Source organism: Strigops habroptila, chromosome 9, assembly GCF_004027225.2.
Source record: "Strigops habroptila isolate Jane chromosome 9, bStrHab1.2.pri, whole genome shotgun sequence".
Taxonomy (NCBI): Eukaryota; Metazoa; Chordata; class Aves; order Psittaciformes; family Psittacidae; genus Strigops; species Strigops habroptila.
Genome location: NC_044285.2, coordinates 18759537 through 18778227, shown reverse-complemented (window position 1 = coordinate 18778227; position 18691 = coordinate 18759537). Strand labels below are relative to the sequence as shown.

The 18691-nt window shown below is 39.4% G+C and overlaps 1 protein-coding gene and 1 long non-coding RNA gene across 6 annotated transcripts in view; both read right to left on the bottom strand.

Moving 5' to 3' along the window:
* UBE2Q2 (ubiquitin conjugating enzyme E2 Q2) overlaps positions 1 to 18691 on the bottom strand; it is a 50611-nt gene that overhangs the window by 14517 nt on the left and 17403 nt on the right. For 4 of the 5 annotated variants that reach the window (XM_030496761.1, XM_030496760.1, XM_030496763.1 and 1 more), the window contains exons 2-5: positions 18537 to 18641; positions 11476 to 11580; positions 9775 to 9831; positions 7565 to 7705 (exon numbers count right to left, since the gene is read on the bottom strand). In XM_030496761.1, coding sequence (XP_030352621.1) covers positions 7565 to 7705; positions 9775 to 9831; positions 11476 to 11580; positions 18537 to 18641 — 408 coding nt within the window. The remainder of the gene's footprint in view (positions 1 to 7564; positions 7706 to 9774; positions 9832 to 11475; positions 11581 to 18536; positions 18642 to 18691) is intronic. The other variant, XM_030496762.1, reaches the window with a different exon arrangement.
* Positions 11815 to 14835, bottom strand: LOC115612489. The gene is made up of 2 exons (XR_003993041.1): positions 14039 to 14835; positions 11815 to 14006 (listed from the first exon to the last, which is right to left on the bottom strand). It is a non-coding gene; the product is annotated as an uncharacterized LOC115612489 (long non-coding RNA).

Genomic DNA, 18691 nt, shown 5'->3' with positions numbered 1-18691 from the left:
AGGCATTGGGAAGTATCCGCCACAGAACAGCAGCTTCAGGATGCAGTAGGACCAAAAAAAATACTTAGAAAATGCAGAACAAAAGCAATATTATTATGTGCAACAGAGTGAAAAAAAAAACAACCAACCCCAGCACCTACGCAGAGGAAGCCTAAAGTAAGTAAACCTGAAAATACCAAATAATTTCTTGTGATTTATCATAGTTCTGGTTTATGCAACCAGGGCACAAATCTCTCCTGTTCTTTCAGAGCTCGGTTCTGTATTACTCAGCATCTCAAAGTGACAAAATAGCATACAATTTCTAAACCTGATATTTCAGGCTGACATACAGTGTGAAAGAAAAAAGCAAAAGAAGAGGAAAAAGAAAAAGTGACATGCATATAAAATATAACTGGCTCCAAAAAGCATCAGTTATTGACAAACTAATGAACACACCAGTTACCAAGTAACTGATGTCTACTTAATATCGACAACTGCTGCACTGGATGTATTTATTCTGCATACATCCCCAATGCTGACAGTTCTGCGACATGAGTATTAAATTTTGCCTCAATTTTGTGAGCTTTAAAGTGAGGCCAGAACCTTTCCCTCTTACAAAACTGAAGTGCTTATTTAGAATAACATGATCGCCAAAAGTACCTTGATTACTCTCTCCAATTCAATGCCAACAGTAGCAGGACAGATTTTGATACTAAACCTTGGATGCTACATGATTACCCTGTTTATATATTCCTCACAAAATACCATTTTACATTTGAGATTTTTGGAAAACAGAGATGAAAAACAAAAAATCCTACCAACAAATGCAAACAAACCCCCTCACCTAAAGTGAAGTTCAGCTTCTCTGTATGAAATACTGAATGATTAGATTAGGGGTCCGTTTTTCTACTCCATCTCTAAGTTGGAAGAGATTTGGGTTTTCAGTTTTCTTTCAGACACTATGAACATCTATCTACCAACAGATCCTTTTTGGACAGAAGTATCAGAGAAGTATTTCAAGAAGAGTCTGAAGCAGCTATGACCACTGCCTAATACCTGAAACGTCACCCTGATTGCTTGAAGTCAACAGTGATATTATATATTCTACAAGGTCTTAATTGTAGGATCAAATTATTTCTTAGTAAGGATTAAATATCAGTAGTAGTTACTTGATGCTAAAGCCTCCACACACTCCTTTGTCTTCTCTGTTCAGTAGCACCATATAATAGGCTTCGCTTCCCACTATAATCTGTAGACTATTCTTTTTGTGTACTCATTTTCATATTCCACTGGATTTAATTATGCAGATTACTGAATTTCCACTAGTTTGCCTTAACGGACCAGTATGAAGAATAAACTTTGTAATTAAATATGCAAATAAAAGGCAACTCCTTTAATCTATTTAAACAAAAGCTACATAAAGACAGAGCTCCAGAGAAGTCATTTCTCAGTTTACTTAAGTCCCTGTCCATAGAGCAGTATCAGACAAAGAAAGAACTTCTCTTCCTTTAACAGCGAGTGAATAAAGTTTTATGGAAAAAAAAAAAGTTTGGTTATTCATTTAAGTTATCTGCAGATTACTACTATTTATACTATTTGCAGATTGGCTGGAAAAGGAAGCAGCACACTTAAGTTAACACAACACGGTGTTAAGTGCCATTCTCTGTATAATGGCTGTGCTTTTTCAGACCTGTACTTTGAGTGTTAAGGTTGAAACTCATCAATGTGTTGAATCCAGAGGAAACTCCATACAGAAGTATAAAGATTTTGGCTTTCTTCTGTGCAGGCTGTGCAATATCCTTGTTTCATCTGCTGTATTTCTTACTGAAAGAAGGAACTGGTTTACATATTTCACAGAATATCAACCTCTAAACACAGGCAATTTTAAACCAACTTGGATTCTCAAAGATATCCTCTGGAAAACTAGTTTCCTCATTGCATCTTTATTCCCATCAAATTAAGCTACTCAATTTCTATACATAATGTTGGAAGCTCACCTTTGCATATGAAAATTTAAGTATCATCTGTACTGTAGTAATTTAAAACCCCAGACTTAAAACACCCACATACTCCTGTGTGCCATTATAACTGCTGAGAAACTGAAGTGGTGTTTAAAAACAAAGGTTAATTTTAGTGTGTGTAAGCTAGCCTCGGTAGATTTAGTCTATAACAGTATTTTTAACCCTTTTTCCTAGGAGTTTCTGGTTGGGGTGCTCACTCCTTACACAGCAGTATTACAGATAATTAAACTTGCTACTCTAAAGAGCTGATAGAGTGCAAACCAGCAATCTATGATCAAGAGGCTAGCAAGCTTAACCTAACAAATTTAGCACAGGCGCTTACTTTACGTGTTCTTAACTACCCTTGGACAAAGCTGAAGAGCAACCTGTAGAGATTAACTCCTATACCTGATAGTAACCTTAATGCCAAACACCACTGCTTTGAAACATGAACTCTTCATTCTGGTGTCACTTTTGTTTTTTACAACTACTGTTAAAGTGCAGTTTAGAAGGGAGTACTACTTGCAACACACCATTGCGTGATATAGTTGAGCAGTGAGTTCAGTTTTGACTATAGTGGCACTAAAATAAAAAACTTTAACTTTCAGTAACTCGCTATGTGCAAGGTATAACTTTGAAGACTGAATTCAGATATAGATAATGAAGTATATCCTTCTGGAAAAGTGGGACTTACCACTCCAAGGGAGATAAAGCTCCCACTTCTCCATGTGTGAGATTAAGATTAAAATCACAACTGCCTTAGAAATAACTGGTCAATCATAAGATCTGACAGGTACCTGGGGTTGATTCCAAGTGCAGAAAGGCATAGCCATTTGATCTGTAAACTGAAGAAGTTAACACAGCTGCCAGAGAAGCCCCAGGTGACATTTTTCTGGTTAAGTAATCAAACAGGCACAAGAAGTCTCACTTGATCATCCTCTCCTGTACAAGCATGCTTGTGGTTCTCCAGGACAACGGCAAGATAAGCTGGAGAAATCCCTGCTACAGGAGGTACACATTTCTGCAGATAACATGCCAGTTACTGAGAGTTGCAAGTAACCAGAACACCTGGTGCAGGAATTCCCAGAGCAAAAACTGTTGGGCATGAAAACTATTCATGAGATGCATCACTACGAGGTTGTCCTGTTCTCAAACTCTTGCCGCTAAAGACATGCGCTTCTGCCACTGCAAGAAACATGGAACTTTGATGCAAGTCAGTATAGGTTATATCAGGTATAGGAGTTAATCTCTACAGGTTCCTCTTTTCGGAAGTGATTCTATCCTTTTTATCTTTCTATTTTATTGCAAACACATACATTTGAGTAAAATACTTTATAGAACACTTAAGCAGCTTCTAAGACAACTAGGATTTCAGAAGAGAGCTGCTGCATTCGCAGGTCAGTAGGGCACACCTAACTGCAGCACAGCAATGCCACTGCCCTAGCTATCTGCTGCACTAAATCTCCAGAGATAAGAGGTTTTGCAGCCTCAGCTTTTCTCCTTTGGAGATTTTCTTTTTCCCTTCCATCTCTCAAAAGACAACCACAGTCTGCTCCTTAAACTGAGTTGTAGGGGGTGCAGTTCACTGCAGTTTTAAATCCAAAGCCTCAATTGCCTTTTTTCTGTCTGCTCTGAAAAATACTGTCATGCATCAAAACAGGAAATTGCCTCACTCACAACACATTTCAGATAATTCAGCCACAAGACCGAAAAAAACCTAATAAAACATAACACAAAAAATGGAGTCTCCCCCAAGATAATAAAATAAAACCTTGAGTGACCCCAAAAGAATACAACTTTGCTCTATGTTCACTGAACTTCCTCAGTATGTGTGCAGAACTACATTCATTCCTGGAAGTTAAGGTAGATTCATACTTCAAGGATTAGAATGAAAATGGAAATGACACCTTAGACTTCATAAAAGCTGAAGATGAAAGCGAAGACATTTGAGACTTTTAGAGGAAAGCGCATAAACTCCTCAGTAGGAAATGGAAAAAGCTAATAGCATTATCTAAATAAAAAAAGCATTAATCTCCAAAATGACTGTGGGGAGATACCTCTGAAAAGCAAGTAGCAGCAAGTTGTTAAATATTTGAAGTTAATGATTCCAGTTCAAAGACCTTTCTTTTTCCTACTCCCAGTACGCAAGTGGTTCTTTAAAGTTATTACAATGTTAAGAGGAGGATTAATTCCTGCTCCAAATTACATACTGCACCACAAGCCAAATGTATTTCCTGATGCCGGCAAGAACAGGACTCGAGATACTGCCAAGGGAGAGAACTCATTTACAAAATTAGTAGATGCATATTCTTAACTACTATAAAACACACAAACCCTAAAAATTCCTATGACAAAAGTCCTGAGCAGCAGAGAAATGTCTTTAACCTGTTAGGAACATGAGAGAACAGGACTGCATGCACTCCTTTCCTGTGGAAAAGCCTTTTTGTATCATCTGTAACTTCAACCTTCATTCCAGCCAAGGGGAGAGAGGACGACCCATGGATTTGGGCCAAAGAACATGTAAAGAAACTGAGAAGTCTTCTGGTTGCGCTGGGCACTAGTCAAAGCACTAGGCTTCACACTTCCTCTTCCAACATCAAGTGTGTAAACAGCATGGGTCTGTTTTACTTTGCTCTGCTGAGGAAACAAAAGTATACCAAAAGAGCTGTGTAGTTTGTGTGAAAAGCAGACTATGTTTAGCCACTATGTTTATGTTTGTGGAACTCACACAGCCCTCTAAGAAAACCCTCTGTGAAGGGCTGTACAGATTTAAGTTTTGCTCTATGTTAGGATATTATCTTAGAACATGTTTAAAATGTTCTATTCAAAGTCCCATATTCTGGCAGCATAAAGGGGCATTTAAGTGCTACTAGGTTAGCTCTTTCCTAGGTCAGTAGTGCAGCTCCAGCTTTCAGTTCTCAAGCACTTAAAAGTAAACCCTCACAAGTCCTTTGAGAAATTCCTTAAGCAGGGCAGCTATTTCTGGTGACCCACAAAAATGCCACAGTTCCTCAGCAGCAGCTGAATACCCTGTTCCCTGTACTCAGCTGACCTTGTTTATGCTCCAGCATCAACGAGAGTGTCTTGGCATGAGAAACAGCTATTATGTAAGTTGAATCTGCTGTTGTCAAACAGAAAACCAGCAATGTTCATTTCAGCTCCACTAGATGTGGAGGGAAAAAAGCAAAAGGAAAGGCAGTATTTGTCAAATAGGGAAAAAACAGATAGCGAAAGGAAACCTGCAGGTTTAAGAGGCTTTCCACACCAAGCAAAACCACTGAAACTATAAAAACCCTTTTGCAGTTAGGCCAAAGTTTTAGATGACGGTAGCCCATGCCTTTCAGGCTGCAAGAGGATTTATTTTCTTTAATAATTAAGGAGTCATTACCATGAGGTCTGAGTTGTAAGTACAGAAATATACAGAACCTTAATAGGCATCTTCTGAAATTGTGAACATTTAAGTTTAAACAAAATCACTAAGTGATCACTGTGTCTCTTTTAAGACTTGACTATACAGCAAAAGCAGTCTGGCACCTTATGTTTACCTGCTTTTAAGTACTGAAATGCTGATCAGGTTTAGGTTTAATTTGGTTTTGGGGGTTTTTTTGTTGTTGTTGGTTTGGGGTTTCTTTTGAAGGGTGATCCTTACTGTACACTATCCTTCAGACAACCTGGTAGGAAACTACTGAATTCATACACAAACGAAAGTCTCCTCTAGCAAACTATTTCATACTGCCTATTTCAGCAGAACATAAGTCCAAGGTATTTTTGAGAGGTTTGCACTTAAGTCATACCTGAACAGTACTGGGACAGTGGTTGAAGAACTTTGACAGAAGGATTTCTATTTTATTTCCTTTGTAAAGCAGATGGCTACAAACTAAAACTCTTCTCCGTGTTAAAGTGTCACTAACTAAGAGGAGAAAGGGTTTTTTCTAAACTATTTAGGGCCAGGAATTCATTGCAAGAAATAGTCAAGACTCTTCTAACTAAAGGAGCCTTTTCCCTAAATTCTTATGATAACCAGATCTCTCAGGAGCACATCCAGTATTACAAGGTTAGCTTGACCAACACCAAGCACTTTGAATGTATAGAGCTCTTGCTGCAAATCAAAAGAGGTTTACAACATCAATCCTCTTGAACCTAACATAATTTTTAGGTGCAATTTAGGCTTTTTAGAAAATAATTGCTAGAAAAAAAATGAAATGTAAGAACTAGAAAAAGCTGGCTCCTTGGCCAAAAATCCAGGCCTTCCCTACATATCAATCCTAAACCTTATTCCTTCCCTAAATAGTTACAGGTCCCTCCCCTGTACCTAAGTACTGTTCACATCTTCAACTATTGGCTTAATGAGGAATAGCTCATCTTGTGTCTGGACATGATCTACACGTCTACAGACTTGCCAAGCAGCATGTAACAACTTATGACCTCACGTGGTAGCAGGCAGCAGTTCAGGCACCTTCTTTCTGTACAAGTGACTTCTGAAAAATCTTAGAACCCTTCCTTACCTTGGCCTGAAACTGGCCGTGAACAGAAGTATTGAAATTTAAACATTACACATGTGAAGCCTCTGTAAAACGGTTTTGATTTCTTAAGAAGCCAGGCTTAATAAATTCAGGTTGTATGACATCATCATTCCCTCCTACATGCACTTTTGAGAAGTAGAAGCTTCTCTGGAACTTGGCACTTGTGACAAAACATTGCTAAGCCTCTAGAGAACAAACAGGTTTTTTACAACTACCTGCTAGGAGGAGAACTCAGATAACTGTGATGATAAAGCTACAGAGGTGCTGAAGGCCCCTGGTTTTATGTCTGCCAAAAAAAACCCAAAACCACCCTTCAATAATTTCCATGTGACATAGATATTATTGAAAAACAAACTCATGCATAAAATGGATTTAAAGCACAAACTCCTGGGTTTAACTAATTATATTAAGTTGCCTATGACTTTTAATACAGTTAATTTTATATATGGCTTTATTTGTTATTTTACTAAGGGCTCAGCAACAAAAGTCATGCTTACAACCTAGATGCTTTCTGCTGATTCTGCAAGGAGGACTACTGTTGATAACAAAGGCATCAAGCAAGAGAGAGACAGCCAAATAGATACCTCTGGAAATTAGACAGGCAGTTGAATATTGTTAACAAGTGTGAAACCTGGATTTACACGTAAGAGTTGACTCCAGGGAAAAGCTAAAAGATGCTTCCTCATCCAAAATGCCAAGAATAACTCAACCCAGTTTGACAAAATAAATTAAGATAGCATTCTCCTAGGCTGAATGAGAGTGCTTTGAGGTAGCTTTTGTGCCTCTGTGGAATGTGGACAACTAACTTCCTGTGCCAAAGATTTTGATGAAAGATGAGTCCATTTACTAAATGACCTTGGAATCTTAGCTGGCCTATTCAAACTTCTCCAAAAAGAGCTATTTAGGTCCCATAACTTGAGACGTTTGTCCTATTTATGCTGGAAGTCAGATACAGGTTAATGCATGTCTAGGTGCATAGCAATAGGCTTTATTTGCTGAAAATCATTCCTATTTTAAAGCCAGAAATACTGCAAAGAAAAACCATAAAAATCAGTAACTCACATTTAAGTGATCTTGCCTTTGATTTTTTCTGATTTTTTCTAAGATTGCAAGGTTCTCTTTTTCAATGCCTTCATCCTCAGATTTCTTCCCATCAACTGGTTCCTCCTCCTTCATATCGTAATGATCCAGATCTTCAATGTCCTACAGGATAAAGGAAAATTCACTGTAAATAGGTGAACTATGCTCTTTGTCCAATGAAGCCCCCCAAGGGCATTGGGGGATACAGTCACATACTGCACAGCACTGTGTATCAGTGACTGTTGGATGCCATGCCTATTTTGCACTAACTTCATTCTCCCACCTAACATTCACTGAGAGTGTAGGAAGCCTTCACAATACAAGTGATACTCAAATTTACAACATGCTTGTGGTCACAGAAACAAGCACATTAAAACCTCTGCAAGAAGCTAAGATTGCAGTGAATTAGCCCATTAATGCAGGTAGGAAATAGGAAGGCATTTTGAAGAGGGCCTGAGAATCCAAAAGTACGCAAAGCTAGAGTGTCTCCAAGATGTTTCTAAAAGCAGAATTAGAATCCTAGCTATATTACACTGCTGGCAAACAATGATTAACATACCTGGCAGGGCTACAGCAACCCCTCAAGAAAGTTAAATATTAGAAAGCTACGTGTAACTTCATTCAAGGTGAATTTTGGCTGAAGATTAGATGCAGCAATTTTGGAATTAGGATACAAGACAAATCTATGCAGTCAAGTATTCTGATTACACAAGCCAACACTACAGTTCCGAGCTCTAGACTAAGACTAAAAAATCTTCCACCCTGCACTCTGAGACGGGGTTATCCTGTTGCAGAGGAGTACTCTGAACTTCAGACAACTGTCTCTAAGGTGACTCAAGTGCTATTTGTGGAGAGGAGGGCAAGGATGTAAATACCTCGAGATGAAAAATGAAGCACCACAGCAGCCACACCAGCCAGCTCTGAGTACACAACTATCAGATCTGCTCCACCACACCTGTGGCTACTCTTTATGCACCATCTGTTCGCGTGGCAGGAAAACCTGGCCATAAATGCAAACTCAAGGATGTCTTACGTACTAAGAAACACACCTACGTGGTGTCTTTGATAACACTGTAACAGATTTTAAACTGAGTAGTCTTTAAAATGCTCACGTTTCTCAAAATAATGACAATAGCCCTACGAACTGTAAAAAGCTTTTCAGTTTAGAAATTGGACTACATTACAAGTTGAAGATATGATTGCCACACACGATGCCACCTGACAGCTTATAAATAATGACAGACAGGACAGTTTTCTTGTCTAAAGTAACCCTAACAGCATGCAAAATGCTACTTACAATTCTGCAAGCAACAAGAGCCTTGTGGCAGTAGGATATGGGAGTGAACATGCTACCTTTAAAGAAACTCTGGCTCCAACACGTGGTCTGGATCAGGCTAAAGATGGTGTAAGACAGGCTGCTTCAAATTAATTCCAGAACACACGTAACATTCAGATCTTTTCTAAAGGAAGACCTTTTATTCAGAAAATGAGTTGTTCATTCTTACTACACACCTTCATCGAAAACCTAAGTCTGAAGTAGTCAGAACAGTAGTCTTATAATAAGGCCATTGATTACAGTGGTTTAAAAAGCAAGCATCCTGGAGCTATGCTGACATTTTGTAGAAGTCAGTCAAAGGGGTGGTTCTGACACAGTAAAAAGCTCATTAAAAGGAGCACTGTGTTGCCAGACAGTGACATAAGCCCCGTAAAGTTCAGTGGGTCTGTTTCTGATGTCCTTCCATTTCCTTCGAGGTATTCTAGTTAAAAACTAGCTCACCTGTTTAATGAATGAGCAAACTGATTTACTCCTAGCCAGTCTGCTTCAATTTGGGAGGCACTTTCAATTGTATTGGAGCCAGTTCATATGCTGCTTGTAATAGGAGTTAACAATGCAAACTTACTGATTTGGCACACAAGGTTATGTATTGTTTGACTAAAGCACAAACAGATGTCCAATTCTCTGTATCCAAGTACCTCTCAGCTGAGATCTAGGTTTAAGAAGAAAATTTCACTAGGTTTGTGGTTGAAGTGAAAGCTGACGTTAAGGTAAACATCCTAATTTTTCATTATCTTCTGTGTTGAACTCTAGGGAGCTTACATGTTACAGTTTGGCTTAATAAGTAGGCAGCCAGTGCAGAGCGAAATGCCAGAATTCTACTAGATTAGGACAACGATCTCACATATACACATACTTCACCCATGTCTTCTTCCTCCTCCTCCTCTGATGTAACTTCTTCTGTTGTTCCATTCTGCAATACAACAATGAAGTTTCTGCATAAATTGTGCATACACTCCTTTCTTTCAAAGAGTCTCCTATCAAAGGGAAAGCACTATTTACACAAGTTACACTTAGCAAGGTCTGCAAAGGACTGAAGTTTAATGTGAAAAATACACAAAGATGCTTTCCTGGAGTATGACAGTGAAAAGATTTCTTGCATGAAGCAAAGATAAACAGAATGTCACTACTAATTGCACGTTAAGTTCTAAGTGGAAACTTAGGATTCAGACAAGGATATCCTATTCTAAGCCAGTGACAAACGCAGTAAGCAAGTCAAGCCGGTTATAACTCATGATCTCTCAACCATGAAATCAGGTCACAGCTCTACATGGTAGACCTCTAAAAATCAAAAACCCAATGAACCTTAGACCTCTAAAACTTAATGGATTTTTGTCTCCCTACCTAGAACTCATATAACGACTACTATCATCTTATAGCCATTGTTACTAGATTATTCAACTAAATACCAAAACAATACCTTGAGTTCATTTTTCATGGCTTTCCATTTCAGGATGCCACTTGAAGCTCAGGAAGTCTAGAGCTGCAGCAATTCTCAGGAGCATTCATTCTGAAATGCTTATCCTCTGCTTACTCTTCCTTTGGCAAAGAAGGAATCCCACTGCTGCAGACAATGCAGGGGACTAGATAGATCTTTGGCCTGATTTACTAAGGCGACTCTTATTTAACTTGCAAATTATCTAGCATTTCCGGCTAAGACACCTTCCATGAGTTTGTTTTTGACTTTCAGAGCATAAGCAAGGCTCTCCAACAAAGCTACTTCCTAATATTACAGGCCTATTGCCTTACAGTTGCACTGCTATGTGGGTGGCTGAGGAAAAAGACCCATAGGATTACAATTTGGCACATGACCAAAATTAAGCAAGTTATTTGTCATTACTATAGTACTGTCACCACAGGAAAAACATCTGCTACACTACATGTTTTTAGAAATCATGTCATCCTAACATGTATAAGCAAACCAAGACACCATAAACTTACTAAAAATACAAAAGAGAACAGTAACTGTCAGTTACAAGTTCTGTTTTCAGCACAATACAAAGCATTTTAGTTAACCAGAACATTTCACAGCCCTTCACAACTCTTAATTTGTCAAGTGCACAAGAAGTAAACAAGGCACCTCAGATACTCCCTACCCAAAGTAGCATATGGTCTTGATATCCCATGTCTCTGCAAGGGATTGAAGAGGAAGGAAAACATCAACAGTAGTTCATCCAAGTGCACACTGAAAAACATACACTCTTCAAGTAAACAGTGTTTAATCACATTTACATCTCAGAAAAAATTTGGGAAGCATTAGGAATGTGCAGTGACTGGCTTGAACAGTACTTAGGAGGGAATTAAACTGACAGCACTGGTATCACATACACACCTTTCCATCATACACAAACTGCAAAGTAAGTTGTGTAATATTATCACACCATTATTAAATGGATTTGCAAACAACATTCAGATTGGGGACACCATAAAGCAACAGTGCTTCCTATCCCAGTCCTACCTTTCAAAAGGTTTAATCATTCCCACCATCTTGTTTCTTGGAGTTGAAAAAACTCCTCTTTCACTGCAATAAAGAGGTGCCCACAGCTTTTTGGTTTACCTGTCCAGCTGGTAACGGCTGATCTAACATCTCAACATCTGGATGCTGAGGAAGATTATAGAGTCTGCAGAGGTCACATATTAATCGCTTCAGCTGCTGAAGAAGCTATAAAAAAGAAAATATGAAAACATTTATTAAAACGAAAGCACAAACCAATGGATTTTGAATTTTCTTCACATGTTGGCACTGAACTTTCAGTCAGTGTACAGCATTTAAATCTGTATGCACTGGAATAAAGTTTTAAGACCCCACTTTTTCTCTGTAGTCATTGTAATGAAATCCCCAGAATGGGAAACCAAGGACACGGCAAGTTAAAGATGGCTCCCATTCATCTCCTCATGTCAAGTGAAGAAAGCCATGAGCAAAAGAATAACCTGCTCTAGCAGCATCATCCATTCCAGGCATAGGTGTCTCAGCCACAAATCACTAGAGATTAATCAAACGGTCATATTCCTTGAGACATGATGGTCCATTCCAGTTTCCTAGGTTAAAGAACCATGTCTTCAAAAAACCAAAGAGGAAGTGTCTGATTTTCCACATCCTGAATCCTTTTACAGCACGCTCCAGTGAGGCACTAGAAGCAAGACAAACATTGTACAAGGCATAGAAACCAGCCAGCCTTCGGCTAGAGCCCAAGCAGTCTGCTTGCCCTGCTTGCTGCATCCTGTATCAGGTTGAGGCACAATCTGTTACTACCACTGGTTTTTGTTTCCAACTTTCAGCATCACACTGACTGTGTTCTGTTAACTGCAAAATATAGAACACCTTTCCTTCTCCCTAGTGCTATCCAGAACATCAATTAGTTCTGCAGAAATAAAGAAACAAAGTTTGCTTCTCAATCACCACGTTAATGAAGTGGATTTCCATAGCTGTTAACTTTCTCCAGGCAGCCTCAGATTCCTGGTTAAGGCCAAGACCATGAAACGCTGCATTTCCTAACTTTCCATGGTTACATCTTTGCATGGTTATATCAGAAAAACAAAGGAAGGACTGTGGAACACATTTGCAAGATGGTCAACGCTTCATTATCTGCAGAATAATAGCCTAGGTGAAGCTTGCAAAAATTACACATCCATTTATGGACTTACCTTCCAGATATCAAAAGGAGGGAGTTTGTACACTGCCACTTGTAACAGGCAGTGAGCAAGACAGCCAGTTCTGTACACTTATCCTTCACCAACACTAGCAGTTACACTTAAGAGCTGCAACCCCCACTGCCCTCTAAGTATCTCTCCCTAAAGGAAGGAGACTCAGGCAATGTGGCCTCACCCAGGGTACGGTACAGGTTGTACCATCCTGGAACAACAATACCTCTACAACACTCGTGTTTGTATACTCTGTTTCTTAAAATACACAATAAATGAAGGTATCCAAGAAAAATCTAGTCACTCCAAAATATTCTACACGTCTAAATCTTGCTACTGGCAAGTCTAAATGCTCTCATCTTACCCTACTGCAAGTGAAAATTCAGCCTCTCCAGGGTTAAGAGCTCATTTCCAAGCATTGACAAGCAGATGTTGCCCTCACACTATCTGAAAGCTTCAATGCTTTTCCCTTCTCCAGCAGAATTCAACGCTGCTGTTTAATAGGAAGGTTACATATTCAGAGGCCACAAACTGACACACCAGCCTGTGTTACAAGAACTGTGACGTTCTCCCCACACCACATTTGCTGTTTCTGCATCATTCCTGACAGTCATCCTTCACTCAAAAATAAAGCAGGTGACACCAAAAGAACTGGTGTATCAGCAACGCATTTCTTTTGAGTATACGCATGAGATGTGATAGTTTATGTTGCCAGAAGCTTTCTGTAACAATCACTTTTCTCATCAGTGTTAAGACTCTATACCTGTTTGGAAGCTCCTGGGTGTGTGAAACATCAGGAAATCTAGCAGGCAGAAAGCAGCTTAATCAAAAAGTTAGGTGGTAGATAGAATCACAGGTCTTAAAGCTATTATTCTCAATATGGGTAAGATGCTTAAAGTTGCACTGCTGCACATAGTGTTGAGAACATTTTTCCCTGCACAAACAACATTGTCCCATGGAGAACTGGAGCTTCATCTATAACATTTCAGGAATTGTAATTTTCTGCACATAGCTTTGTAAATTTAGGCAAGCCCTTCATTTGTTCATCTCTGTTGTGAAGCATACTAAACAGTGGGGAAAGAACACCCCCACCAGCATTTGACTGGTCCAAAGCTTAGAAAAGTAGATGAACACAAATATTGGGTGCACCTCTACAGAAAGAGACAGGAAGGGCTGGGAAGAGAGAGCAGCACTGCTTCCTGCCCTGCTTCCTCCACTCCCCAGGCTCTCCATGAGGAATCCCATCACCTGAATTGCAATGCAGGAGGACTCCTTGCAGCCAGGACCTAACACATTGTAAGCACCTCTCACTTCCTCCTGAGCACAGCACCACTGTGAGGTACACAAGCACCTGCAAAGCAACAAACTGCTGGCACAGCCTGGACCAAATTACACAGCGGCTGTGCCTGCAGAAGTGTCTCCCTGCCTCTAGCAGCACATTGTCACCTTCTCATCTGCACTGGCACCAGCGATCACACAGCCATGCAGCAGCTTACAAGCTTCATGCCAGATCAGTTCCTGATATGCTTCAGCACATGAGCACCAATTTCACCACCAAGGGGAAGGCAGGAACGCGCAGCTGAGAGCAGGGACCCCCTCCTTGGCAGCAGCCTATTCTTCGTGGTTAGCTTAACGCAACTGCCAAGCTGCAGTTTCAGTTTTACAGCCAAGTTGTTTTACTTGACCTCAGTTTCTATAATCTGCAAAGGTGGCAGCAGAGTGAGAAGCTGATCCTGTCTCTACAACCCTTCTTCCTTATTGCTATGTTTTTCCTCCACAGGAATTCATTTCATACCCTTGATCCTTCTGCCACGGATCACCATCACCATTATCCCTTATGCTATCGTCATATTTATCAAAAATCATAGGGTAATTTGGGCTGAAAGGCACGTCTGGAAGTCATCTAATCCAACCCCCTGCTCTAAGCAGGGCCTACCATGATTTGGTATGTGCCAGCGGCACATGAATAGACTGTATCAAAAGGGATAGCAGATTTCTGCCATGTAGGAAAAATTTAAATGTATTTCCAGGCTAACTTCACATGCTTGGCTGATGTAAAATATATGCTTAACACACACGCTTTGCTGCTACTAAAGAAAAGTGGGCTATCAGTATACCAGTACATTCCCTGGAATACAAACTGCCTAAAGCAGAAACTAAGCAGCAACTAGGATGTATAATCCACAAGGTATTAAAGGAGCAATGTAAATGCCTGCATAAGGTAAATGCTCGAGTGACCAAATACGGTGCCAAAATTCTGAACTAATTACATCGATTAGAATTAACAAGAAAATAACAATAAAATATAAATATATATATATAAAAATATAACTTTTAATGCTTCAGGAGTTCTGAGAAGTTTTAGTTCTCATGGACACTATAATGCTGGTTTGGACACAAAAACACCTCCTGGAATTTTTTTTGTTTGCTGTGTTAACATCGTACAAATCAGAAGACGATTTTTCTGAAGCCTCTACATTAGGAGGCCTTTTTACCCACGAAGGGATCTTTCAAACACTGTATGAAAGCATTAACAATTTTAGGACAGCTTTAATGATATTAATACACTGCTGGATGCACTATGAAGTACCTTGTTTTCTATTACAAAGGAACATGGACTTCAGTAGTCTAAATATCCGCATACTTACTCTTCCACACACTTCTATCTACATATATACGCAGACTGTATTGATGTGAAAATAAATTGAATCAATAAATCTTAGCTTACCACTGAAGTAAACTGCTGAAGGATACAAGAGGAAACAGAGGGAAGAAATAACTGTTACTTGGAGCGTGACCATTACTTAGCTACCAGGCAGCCTGTGACAGTAACTGGTCTCATGCACATTCGGCAGCCGTGGGCAGTTTCAGAAAGTCAAGCACAGCTTCTTCCTGCATTTTATCTCAATGAACTCTGCTACATGAATAGCTGCTGATGCTCTGGTAGCTTGCAAAAGCCAACCTTTCCTGAAATGCCGTCATGTGGGACTAAATCTAAATTCTAAATACAGAAGCAGTGCGCTCAGGGACAGCAGCTCATCCAAGTTGTACACACACTTATGCCAGGAATTCTATACTTTTGGCATCTTCCATGCAAGTTTAAGCCCTCAAGGTTTGGAGAGCATGAGAAGTACAGCTGCCCATCTGAATTTACACCCATTTCACTATTGGTTTTAAAATCTCCAAATCATGTATAGCTCTATTTAATAACCCATAAAGGGTTGAGACTTTAAATTTACAACTACGATTTCCACTATCTAATACAGAGAACCATGAAATTGAAGTAGGATTTTTCTTTTGCATGACACAACCACTAGAAGGCAGCTCTCAGTTTCACTGCCTACCAAGTCCCATGTAATGCTGACGCTCAGGATGTGGAAGGGAATCCAGGAGACACCAGGGGTCAGAGAGAATTCTGTAGCCCCTTCATCTGCTGGCTGCAACTTGTTCAATCTGGACAGTCAAGCAGCTAGAGCCTCCAAACCTAATGCTATCTGTGCTAATCACATTCTTAACCTTTCCACATTTTTAGCATTTTGACAAGTGTTCATAGCAAGCAGCAGCATGCTGATGCCAAGGTAAGTAACACAGTTCCAGACTCACAGATTTTCCAGGAAAAGTGGCCATGATTTTAACATAGTAAAACAGTTTTCCTTTTACCATGTCAAATGACAAGGCTTCCATACATATATCTCTGTCAAATTTTTATGCCTGAAGAGCATGCTCTTCAGCTTCCCAAAAAGCTGATACCTGTCAAAAGCTACAAAGCAAGTAGGAAGGGCAGAGTAACACCAGCGAAAGCTAAATGGGGATACCCGTGCTAGCAGTGCTTTGAGCACACGGTCGCTGTGCTCTGTTGAGCTCCTGAAAGAGTCCAATGCAATTTCCTGTCCAAAATTTGACTGTTCCAATAACTTTATGAGTTCAGAACAACATGACACAAATGATCTCCTAGCTGTAATATATTAAATAAAAACTGATCTGGAACATTCTAAAAGTCTAAACTGAACTAAGCGAGTTGTCAGGAGATAGCATGATAAATCAGAAGCCTCTGGATTTCTACGTGTAGTTCCTTATCCCTTCCTACCTGACTCCAAAAAGTCGGTGTCTAAGTTACTCCAACACTGTTGAAGGGAAGGGAGGGAATTGCACAGGGAAAAGTTGTAGGGAGAAGAAACTAACCCAAACCCCACAAAACCAAAGCCCTTGAGCAAAAAAAGAAGTCAGATTTTGTAGTGTAAGTATTTGTCTCTTCAACCACTCCCATCTGCCTTCATCTTGGCATAACATGATGTGGGGTGGATTCCTGAGAAACGAATGGGCCATCCACAGGTGTCTATTACATCAACCCATCAGCTTTTACATGGGCAAGTACAATCTTGATATCAGAAGCTGTTTTCTTAGAACGTACATAAGCAATCTATGTGCAGATGCAATTCAGCACATGAAGTCCTATGCATGTTTGTGATAAAACTTTCTACCCTATTGCAAGCAAGCCTGTAGGTAGTTAAACATAGGAAATACCTTGTTTAAAACCTTTAGTCTGAAGCTACCGGCCTCAGCAGCTTCAAGCTGGAGAACCTTCTGAAAAGTGTATTTAAGAAAAAAGGTGGTTTGGTCATACCTTCTGCTGCTCTACTGTTGTATGTCTTTCTAGGCAGAAGTCACAAGGACTAAGAGATCTAACATTCTTCTAAATATTGTTTAGTCTAAAGTTTAGGTTGTAAGAAGAAAACACACGGCTGATATTATGCCTCCTGTGATCAGATCTGACACAACACATCAAAACCCTAATGTTCCTCTGCAATGCCCCTTTGTTTTTAATTATGTCAAGGCCACAAAGGCTCCCACTTGCTTGTTAGTTTCCTAATTATTTCTGCTAGAAGTCAAATGCATCCTAAATATCTTTTAGAAACAGAAATTTACACATCCTTATTGAAGGTCAAGTAAGCTTGCTTAACGTTAGCCCAGAAAGCTTTACAGGTCAGTGATTTCATAAGAAAGAACATTCCCAATTCTTTCCAAGACCAGGCAAATACTAAGGCCAGCAATAAGCAGTTCATGCAATAAGCAGTATTCTGCAGATTTGCTTTGTATGCATCACGAGCATTCATGTGTTCCTGTACACAAAAAATAATCCCAAAATGTTAAAATCATCTGTTAATAAAGATCATTCTTAAGGGCTATTTAATATCCATTACACTGAATTTGGAGAGGAAAACCAACACTTTTAATCACTGATTTTGTCAGTAGGCTGCAATACTGCTCTTTGTGGAATAAAGTACATTTGTACTGAGATGTACCTCTAAGTGGTATTCAGGGACACTTACTCTCCCACATAGAATAGGAAATTAATTCTACATATATACACCCCCCCCACTCTATCTCTATATCGAAAGGATACTCGAATAAGACATGTTTTCTGAAATACAAAACTACCATTAGAATCTGTGTAAAGACCTTCTTTCAACAGCAATCATCCAAAGTCACAACACTGTTATCGCTATCTAAGGAATGTTCTGATGCACCAGAAGCTATCAAGACAAGTCGTCTTTATTGAAACCGCAAATTCTTTCTATTAGAGTCATCATGATTTGAAGACTACACACTTCCAAGGACGCAAAGCTTTTGCCTCCATAACTATCTCTGTGCAAAGAAAACTCTAGAAGAGCTGTATTATTCACTAGTTTTAAGTTCTCATGCATTTTGCCATGTAATTATTTTCAGAAAACTTTAAACTGTGTAATTATTGGGGCTGAAATTTAACTATTTTTTTTTAAGAACAAGCATTCAAGTCATCTTCTCCTCCTTGCCCCAGATCTTTTGGATTACTTTTGGTTCATACATTTTTGGAAGAGAAACTTGTACTTACAAAACACCCCCACCCCAAAAAAAATCCCCAAACTGAACTAATTTAATGGCTTGTTAATGCGACAAAGCTCAATAAACACCCAAAAAACCAAAACACTTGCTCACCAGAGTATTGCTCTTCTTAATATCTTCTAAACGCTCTAAGACTGAAGTCAGGTTTGGGTCATCTGATTCTACAAACCATATTGGTGATGAAGAGGGGTAAGACTCCTGTTAAAAAAACAACACAAAAGACCCAACAAATAAATAAACAAAAAGAA